General features: G+C 52.2%; 1 protein-coding gene across 1 annotated transcript in view; it reads right to left on the reverse strand.

The window, feature by feature from the left end:
- The window catches only part of LOC144935371 (uncharacterized), a 16,313-nt gene extending 7,301 nt beyond the window's left edge, over positions 1–9,012 (reverse strand). Inside the window, exon 1 of the mRNA XM_078861944.1 lies at positions 6,862–9,012. Coding sequence (XP_078718070.1) covers positions 6,862–8,037 — 1,176 coding nt within the window. The 5' untranslated portion in view covers positions 8,038–9,012. The remainder of the gene's footprint in view (positions 1–6,861) is intronic.
- Positions 9,013–10,403: the final 1,391 nt, after the last annotated feature.

Raw genomic sequence — 10,403 nt, forward strand, 5'->3', positions numbered from 1 at the left:
TATGATTAATAATAAAGGGTTTTTGGTTCGAGCACGTAAAAATAAATGTGTCGTTAACTCACCACCACCCGAATGCCAATCAGTAAGGTTTGTCATGTGTACAAAACGTGCCAATTAGCTACTACTTCAGCACATCGGTATGATGGAAGTAAACCCACATTTCTTTTGAACTGCTTTTGTGTTTAGTTTTGTCCTTCTGCATACCTCCGATTTGCACGGTTGGCTACGTCAACAAGCATACATTTACCATTTGACTACGACGTTACCCTACCACAACGCTATCCATAACCCTCACTAACTATACCCCTAGTCCAGGGGTCGGCAACCTGCGGCTCCGGAGCCGCATGCGGCTCTTTTGAACCTTGACCGCGGCTCCGGGGCGGATGCTAGCGAGGGGAGGAGGCGCACTGTGACACCTGCTCTGGCGTTGCCGCTGCTGACAGGTCGCCGCTCCGCTCCACACTGCCCGCCCGGTGACAGGCAATAACGTTGCCGTTGCTTTGTCACATGTTTGGAAGAAGTAAAAACCTTCCTGGGCAGCAAAGAGCTCACCTTTGCTGAGCTGGAACAGCCAGAGTGGCTGGAAAAATTACATTTTATGGTAGACATGACAGCACATCTAAACACGCTAAATACAACCCTTCAGGGGAAAGGAGGCACAGCCCTGCACATGCTGGAGGAGGTTTTGGCATTCGAGCGCAAGTTGACAGTGTTTGTCAAAGATTTACAGAGAGGTACACTGTCTCACTTTCCCTCTTTGAGAGAGTTCAAACAAAGTCATGATACGATAAATTTGGAATATTTCAAGTCTGCAATCACCACAATGCAAAGTTCGTTTGGGAAACGATTCTGTGAGTTCAGAGAGGAAAAAACGACATTATCCTTCCCTGTCACTCCCCTGGCGATCGATCCATCCCTATTGAATATGACTGCATTTGCAGGTGTAAGTCAACCTGATCTTGAGATGGAACTGGCCGATATAGCCGACAAAGATATATGGGTGTCCAAGTTCAAATGCTTGACCGCTACTCTTGAGGATGTTGCCCGTCAGAAGGCCATTCTGGCTCAGAATCATAAATGGAGTGATATTGAAAACCTTCCCAAACAGGACAAACTTGTATTCGAAACATGGAATGCCATCCCCAACACTTATATAAACATGAAAAAGTATGCATTTGGAGTCCTGTCGATCTTCGGCTCCACATATGTATGTGAGCAGGTCTTCTCCAACATGAACTATATTAAAAACAAACATCGATCACGCCTCACAGATGACAGCTTGCAAGCCTGTGTGAAAATGAAGGTGACGTCTTACAGCCCTGATGTGCAGACACTGTGCACTGAGGTTCAGGAGCAAAAATCCCATTAACCAGGTAATTTAGCTATTAATTTGCAAAAATATATTTTACATTGTTAAGTGAAAAAGTCCTTTTTTTATTCAGATTGACAGCTGACTGCACGATCCTGTATATAGCAATAAGGTAAGAAACAATATATGCAGTGTTATATTTGTTTTTAATGTTGCAATGGTTTTGCGGCTCCCAGTTTATTTTTTCCTTCGGAAACGGGTCCAAGTGGCTCTTTATGTCTTAAAGGTTGCAGACCCCTGCCCTAGTCCCTTGACCATCTCACCCCTCAGTGTAAGGCAGGGAAAGGTCCTGGCAAGAATTCGTGAACGTCGCCCTGCCCGGCACGCCGAGGAGAGCCTTGCAGAGTCCCCCATGTGGTTTCAGCCCGGGGCGGTCCTGCACAGATGCCATGTTGTCTTTCTGTCTGCTGCAGCAGTGGTGTAAGGGATTTCAACAGGACCTACATCTCTGCTTCATTGACCTGGTCAAGGCCTGTGACACCATCAGTAGGCCTGGGCTTTTGGTTGTCCCCTCCTTTCGGTGCAAACGAAGTTCAACATACATATGTAGGACTCGTACAAGGGTTGTCTTTCTCTCTTCTTTATTTTCCTCTTAGAGTCCACCTTCGCCGCACCACCGCTCCGCGTCTCGGCGCGGCCTCGCTCCGCTCCGCGTCTCTCTGCTGCGCCACCGCTCCGCGTCTCTCCGTGCCCTCACTCCGCGTCGCTCCGCGTCTCTCTACCTCACTGTCGCTACGCTTGTCGTCTCTACGGTTTCTCCTACTCTGCATCCTTCCGATGCATGGCTACCCTGGTTGCTCACTGCGTTCTCGCTACCACTGTCTCCCCGTGCTTTACTCTACTAACACTGTCTCTCTACGCTTTACTCTACTAACACTGTCTCTCTACGCTTTACTCTACTAACACTGTCTCTCTACGCTTTACTCTACTAACACTGTCTCTCTACGCTTTACTCTACTATCACTTGCTCTGCGACTCCCCGGGCACCGTTACTGCAGCTCCATCCACGACGCCGACTCGTACAGGACTCCCTTCTCTCCGTTGCGCTCTGGCTTATATCCCCACACCAATTAATCTCCCTAATTATCTCTACCCCCCGCTTATCGCTCGCCCCCTGCCCCCCCCCCCCCCCCCGTGTCACGTGGCCTTGTTTTCGCCGCCGGAGCGACGCCAGCTAATGCCCAATTACCTTTCCAGCCAATCACTGGCCTGTGTCCTCCCGGCTACCCTGACACCTGTTTCAACCCTTAACCACCCACTTCGCCTAAAGTCACAACAACAACCATTACCTCACATCACCCCACTGTACTGTGCTTGCTCGCATAGCAACAGAGGCGGGGGATGCGTGGCGCGCTATACTCGAGCCCTACATCACCCCCTCCCCTGTGAAAAAAACTAGCCGTCCCGGCTAAAACAACGCGAAACGCGAAACCCACAGTACACGAAAAGTTCAACAGATGCACAATATATATACAACCCCGAGTCCCAGGAATTTAAGTAAAAGTTAATCGTCGTGAACGTGTTCCCGCGGCCGGTCCGTCTCCCCGACTCAATGGAACAGGGGCTAGGGCATCCCCGTCCGTGGCCACAGGGCAGCGTTCTGCCCGAACCGTGTGTCCATCTCCATCCCCCTGTCCATCTCTCGACGAGAGCCACCCACAGCCTTGTGCGTCCTGGCGTGTACGTCGCTTCAAAGATGGTGTTCCTGCAGGCACACGGGGGGTAAACCGCTGAGGTGCATCTTCCCATCGCCCCCCAGGACACTCGTCGGACACATCCAATACAGGCCGTCCCAGGATTGGAGATGACGCATCATATGGCACAACATATCTTTTCAATCGTGACGGGTGAATGTGCCACAACCGTCGACCGTAGCGAATCCTTACACTTTGATCCCGACGAACTTCCACAATCTCAACGGGCCCCTGCCAGGGCCGGTGGAACTTTGGTGACGTGCCCACCGGCACCATCGGACAATGTAACCAAGCCTTGTCCCCCACTTGCCATGGTTCCCATGGAGGCTGCCCCCCGTGCAGACGCTCATTAGCTACCTGCCTTCATTCCGTATTCCGCAGCGAAGCCTCCCTGGCCTCGTTCAACTGATCCAATGACTCGCGCATGGGGACAGCCACCACTGGCGACTTGCTCTTAGATTTCACACCCAGCCTGACCAAGGCCGGGGCTTCTGGTTCACGCCCATACATCAGATAAAAGGGCGAATATCCTGTAGAAGCGTGTGGGGCCAATCTATAAGCGGCCAAAGCCGCCGGGACATGTAAATCCCAATCCGTCTGAGCCGAATTAACCTGCTGGCACAACATAGATGTCAATGTTCGATGAAGACGCTCGACCATCCCGTCGGTTTGCGGGTGGTATGGGGATGTCCAGATTTTTCTTGTACCCAATGCGTCACACACCTCCTCCAAAAGGCGGGACGAAAATTTTTTTCGCTGGTCTGTAAGCAGGTGCTCCGGGGCCCCTTTATCGAAAATGTAACCCTGCAGAAAGGCCTCCACAATTGATCCCGCTGATTGGTCCACTAACAGCCATGCCATAGGCCACCGAGTTAAGTATTCGACCCCCACGAGCAAGTATTTGTGACCCCGCGGGGTAACGGGAAACGGTCCCAAAATATCAAGGGCCACAATTTCGTTAACCCGCGAAACACGTATCGATTGCAATGGTACCCGATATGGCTGGGCTGGCGCCTTCCGCCGTGCGCACTCGTGACAAGCTTTAACGTACAAATGAACGTCATTCTGCAACCCCGGCCAATAGAAATCATTACTTAAAGTCAAAGCGGTTTTCTTCTCCCCCAAGTGTATCAACCGCGCGTGCGTGTCGGAAATGAGTTTCCCTCGTAAAGACAGCGGCACCACTATACAAAATTTCTGTAAGACGACATCCCATCTGACCAGGAGGTGGTCAATGAGTCGGAGAAAAGGCCGATCATCCGACTGTTTGGAGCGAGAGGCCCGTAGCCTCATCCTGGTAAGCGACGGATCGTCTATTTGCAACCGCACCCAACGCCCCCGTGACAAACCCAACAACCCAGGCTCAGTATCCAGTGTCTCGTCAACCCGGTTTGAATTAGCTGCAGCGGCCATTCTCGGCTCGCTCTGCAGCGGCGGCCCACAACGCGGCGATCCCTCGGAGCACCGACACGAGCCCGATGCCTGAGGCAACCGGGACAGAGCATCCGCGTTAACGTGACGCGTACCCTTCCTGTGCTGGACCGTAAATGAGTATCCCTGCAGGACCTCAAGCCAGCAGGCCATTTGGCCCGAGGGTTGATCGATCCGCAAGGAGTACTGCAATGCCGCGTGGTTGGTGCGGACCAAAAACTGTCGCCCGTACAAGTATGGTCGATACAACTGCACAAAATGAACAATCGCCAACAATTCCCTGCGCGTTACGCAATACCTTTGTTCCGCCGGGGATAGTACCCGGCTGCCATATACGCGAAGACCCTTTCAACACCGTTAATCGTTTGCGACAACACAGCTCCGATGCCCGTGTCACTGGCATCCGTGTCCAACGTAAACATTTCCGCAAAATTTGGATACCCGAGCGGCGGTGCGTCCGCCAACGCGTCCCGGAGCATTTCAAATGAACGCTGCTCCTCAACACCCCATAGAAACTTTTTACCCTTAGCAGTGAGCGTGTGCAGTGGACTCGCAATCGTAGCAAAATTCTTAACAAATCGCCGATAATATGACGCAAAGCCCACGAAGCTGCGTACTTCCGACACCGTTTTAGGCACTGGCCACGCACGAACACAACTAGTTTTCTCCGGATCCGTTGCGACCCCCGCTTCGCTGACCACATGACCAAGATATTTAATGGAAGTTCGCAACAGATGACACTTTTGGGGTTTAAACTTCAAATTGGCGCCCCTTACCCTGCCAAACACAGCTCGCAGCCGCTGCAAATGTCCCTCAAAATCCTTACTGAACACAATGACGTCGTCCAGGTAAATCAAACACAACTCCCACTGCAATCCCGTCAACACCAGCTCCATCAGTCATTGAAAAGTGGCTGGTGCGGAGTGCAGCCCCATCGGCAATACATTAAAGTGAAACAATCCTTGCGGCGTGCGAAAAACCGTCTTCGGTTTAGATGCCTCGTCCAAGGACAATTGCCAAAAGCCCGATAAGAGGTCTAATGTGGAAAAAAATGTAGCGCCGGACAATGCGTCCAATGAGTCGTCAATGCGCGGAAGCGGATAAGCATCCGCCACCGAAACTTTATTCAATTTCCGGTAATCTACACAAAATAGCAGAGAGCCGTCCCTCTTTTTTACCAACACGATCGGGGCTCCCCATGGGCTGGACGAAGGGGATACAATATCCTGTTGCAACATCTCGTCAACCGTCCTCCGAATGCAATCCTTCTCTAGCGGGCTCACCCAGTGAAGATTCAATCGGACAGGGGCCGCATCTCTAGTGTCAATGTGATGTTGCAACAAGGTCATACGACCGACGTCAAACTTCCCCGAGCTAAACACATCCCTAAATTCCCAAAGCAACTCCCTTAACCGCGTCCGCTGCTCGGGTGTCAAATCGTCGTTACCTTCATACAATTCGCGAAACCAGCTCGGTTCCTCCTCCGGTCGCGGCAGCGTGTTACCCCCCCCCCCCCCCCCCCCCCCCCGCTGCCAAACACACATGGCTTTCCGAACCTCGTTCGACTGACGCGTGTGCCAGCGTGGTCCCTTCCTGAATAACGACCGGCTCATGCCCCGTGTTTACGATATGAATAAACGGTTCGGCCGTCGCTGGCACCATCGTAAAAGCCCCTACCAAAGAGGGCATTCGTGACACGGCATTTGAAGGTAACAATAATATACCCTCCTTCAAGTTACCTACTGACAGCCCCTTTTTCAATTTCAATGGGACAAGCATCTGCGTTGCAGGCGAAACGCGCACCGTGCGGCTAACCATCGCCTGGACCACAGCGTTGACACGAGCAAATTTAAATGAAGTACCCAAAAATTGTATGCACTTCCCTGATGGCAATTCCAACTGTCCCCTTTCAATCCAAATCTTAATCGGCATCTTTTGCAAAAAATCCGTGCCCAATAAACACGGCACAGCCAGAACAGACGAAACCAAAATGTACCCCGTTACACACACCTCCCCGACCTGTATCGTTGCTAATATACGACCCATAATTCCCAAACTACCCCCATTTGACGCTTTACACGGGCCCTCCACCGGTTCCAAAACATGGGCCGAAGCAGAGAGCAATCGGAAGGTGTGCAAAGAAATAAGCATCGCGGATGCCCCCGTGTCAACAATAACCCGAATTTGAATCCCTTGAACAAACGCCATCACATCCGACGAACCCGGCGCAGCTCCCAAAACACGATGAGCCAACGCACCCCATACCGCATTACCTTGAGCATCATACGAAGGGGGATCAACATTATGTATCGACGCGGATGGGTGAGGTGTAGGATACGGCCGTGTATTGCATGTGTCGCGACTCGCCTGGTAATCCTGCGCTGGGTAGAATCCCCGATTGTAGGGTCCCGATGAATGTGGGAAGACGCGTCTCCGTCTCCAGCAGTCCCGCGCGAAGTGTCCTCGCCACCAGCACTCGTAGCAGCGTGACAGACCGCCACGTCCGCCCGCATCCGAGCGGCGGTGTGGGCTCAACGGTGGTCGTGCGGCCGCTGCCGTCAGCGGCGTCAGCTCTCCCTCCGGTAGACCACCGTCTGATCCAACGCCCACCACCAGGGGCCGAGATGGCCCTGCCGATGGCTCGTCACGAAGATCCAGGTTGACCTGGATGTTCCTGGCAAGCTGCAAGGATGACCCGTGATCCTCGTTGTCACTGGGAAGTGAGAGGACGACTTGTAGCTCCTTCGCCATCTGCAACAGCTTCTCCTGGGCCAAAGAATCAAGGGTCGCTTCGTCCATTGCCGGGTAAGCCGCTTGGCCAAGAGTCAACAGCGCACTGCGATACGTGAGGGGAGATTCTCCTTCCGCCTGTCGCCTCAATTGAAACTTGCACTTGGCAACCGAGCGAGGTTCGTAAATCTTCTGCATCGCCGCAAATATCTCTGGCAAGGACAAGCGAACCCCTCGAGGGAGACCGTAAAACGTCGCCAACGCGTCGTCATCCATAGCCGTTGGCAGCGCCCGTAGCGCTTGAGCCTCCGTCCACCCGAGCGACTCATACGCTGCCCGAAATCGTCGTGTAAACGCCGTCCAGTCGCCGACCGGGACCTCGAAGCGTTCCACGTGCAGCCAACGTGGCGTGCTCGAGGCCAGCGACTCCGGTTCCTCCTCCTCGTCCAGCGGCGCACCTGGCGCCTCGGGAGATCCAGCCGCGCCGTCAGCCCCCGCAGATGTAACGAGGTCTTGCGGCTGTGGATCCAATCCCGTCGGCGCTTCCCGCATTGACCGCAGAACTCGATCAAATTCTTGCGCGAGCACCGTCATCCTGGCCTCCCACGCCGCCATCGCAGCTCTCCACACGTGCAGCGGGCTCGGCTCCTCCTCGTCGTGCGTGTCGACCTCGTCGTGCGGCGGTGCTTGCTCCGTCACGTCCTCCGGCGATGCGGGGGCCTCCGCTCCTGATGGAGGTATCACGTCCGCATCGCTGCTCTCCGCCGACGAGGCTGCCGGTAAGTTCTTTTTCTTCATGACTTTCTTGGACATCTCGGTGCAGGTCCGTTATCACTTCTGACACCAGTTGTAGGACTCGTTCAAGGGTTGTCTTTCTCTCCTCTTTATTTTCCTCTTAGAGTCCACCTTCGCCGCGCAACCGCTCCGCGTCTCGGCGCGGCCTCGCTCCGCTCCGCGTCTCTCTGCTGCGCCACCGCTCGGCGTCTCTCCGTGCCCTCACTCTGCGTCGCTCCGCGTCTCTCTACCTCACTGTCGCTACGCTTGTCGTCTCTACGGTTTATCCTACTCTGCATCCTTCCGATGCATGGCTACCCTGGTTGCTCACTGCGTTCTCGCTACCACTGTCTCTCCGTGCTTTACTCTACTAACACTGTATCTCTACGCTTTACTCTACTAACACTGTCTCTCTACGCTTTACTCTACTAACACTGTCTCTCTACGCTTTACTCTACTATCACTTGCTCTGCGACTCCCCGGGCACCGTTACTGCAGCTCCATCCACGACGCCGACTCGTACAGGACTCCCTTCTCTCCGTTGCGCTCTGGCTTATATCCCCACACCAATTAATCTCCCTAATTATCTCTACCCCCGCTTATCGCTCACCCCCTGGCCCCCCGTGTCACGTGGCCTTGTTTTCGCCGCCGGAGCGACGCCAGCTAATGCCCAATTACCTTTCCAGCCAATCACTGGCCTGTGTCCTCCCGGCTACCCTGACACCTGTTTCAACCCTTAACCACCCACTTCGCCTAAAGTCACAACAACAACCATTACCTCACATCACCCCACTGTACTGTGCTTGCTCGCATAGCAACAGAGGCGGGGGATGCGTGGCGCGCTATACTCGAGCCCTACACATACATCACTAAGGACCTTATGATGGTGGGCAGACCCAGGAGTTGTGGGGGCAGTTAAGGAAGCAGTTGGTAAGTTTCCATAGCTGGGCAGAGTGATTATGACCAGTTCTGGTAAGGGGCCGTCCATAAATGACGTCACGCAATTTTGAACGATTTTTGACCCCCCCCCCCCTCGTCACACGGCGTCACAAAGATCTGCCCCCCCCCCCCCAAATAAAACATGCTTCAAATCGCTTTAAACTATTGTCATTGTAGTGCGTATTTAATGTGCCGCTGGACTCTGATGTTGTAGGAGAAAACATTTATTAAAAAGTCTATTACTGGTAGGAACGAAGTGAACCAGCCTACATTAGATTATATCGTCCATCCGTCCGTCCGTCCGATGTCCGATTAGGTGTAGCAAAATCGCCCCCTACTGCAAACACTTGGCAGGACCCTACAAAAACCTTTAGACTCAGTGACGCTTTCCTGGCTAAACAAGTGTAACATTCCCTTATAATTCCCTGAGATAGCTTTTAATTAAAACGTTTTTCCTGGCTAAACAAGTGTAACATTCCCTTATAATTCCCTGAGATAGCTTTTAATTAAAACATTTACATTAAAAATTAACTCACAGCGGCCTAAAGCCTACAGCTAGGCCTAAAGCCTAGAACTAGGCCTCAAACTCTCCCTTCGTATCGTACCCCCGCGTGTGTGAAAGGGAGTTAATGTTTAACAATGTAACATTCCATGATGTTTTTAAATAGAAACATTTATATTTAAAGCTTTTACATTAATAAATAAAACATTTAAATTAAAAATTAACTCACAGCGGCCTAAAGCCTACAGCTAGGCCTAAAGCCTAGAAGTAGGCCTCAAACTCTCCCTTCGTATCGCACCCCCGCGTGTGTGAAAGGGAGTTAATGTTTCACAATGTTACATTCCCTGATGTTTTTAAATAGAAACATTTAATTTACAAGCTTTTACATAAATAATTAAAATATTTAAATTAAAAATTAACTCACAGCGGCCTAAAGCCTACAGCTAGGCCTAAAGCCTAGAACTAGGCCTCAAACTCTCCCTTCTTATCGTCCGATTCGGTGTAGCAACATCGCCCCCTACTGCAAACACTTGGCAGGACCCTACAATAACCTTGAGACTCAGTGGGGCTTTCCTGGCTAAACAAGTGTAATAATACATTATGTTTATATTCTTTGGTTATTCGTTCCTACCAGCCCACCCCGCAGGGTCCTGTTGAATTAAGTAGAACGTGTTGTCTATATTTATTTAAAGTTGCGCATTTTGATGTGACGTCACATTTCTCACCCCCCCCTCGTCACACATCGCCACAAATGTCTGACCCCCCCCTCCCTAGGTGCGTGACGTCATTCATGGACGGCCTCTATGGCAGCGGAGGTCGTGCGATCGATATATTTTTTCATCAGCAGCATAACGCTGTGTGGCCTGACGCTCCACACGAAGCTCCGGGTCTTCTCGGCCACAGTTATACCCTCGATTTTCGATACTTGCGAAACGCCGATTTGAAACATTCAGGCTAGCCTGCC

Source organism: Lampetra fluviatilis, chromosome 13 (assembly GCF_964198595.1).
Source record: "Lampetra fluviatilis chromosome 13, kcLamFluv1.1, whole genome shotgun sequence".
NCBI classification, from domain to species: domain Eukaryota; kingdom Metazoa; phylum Chordata; class Hyperoartia; order Petromyzontiformes; family Petromyzontidae; genus Lampetra; species Lampetra fluviatilis.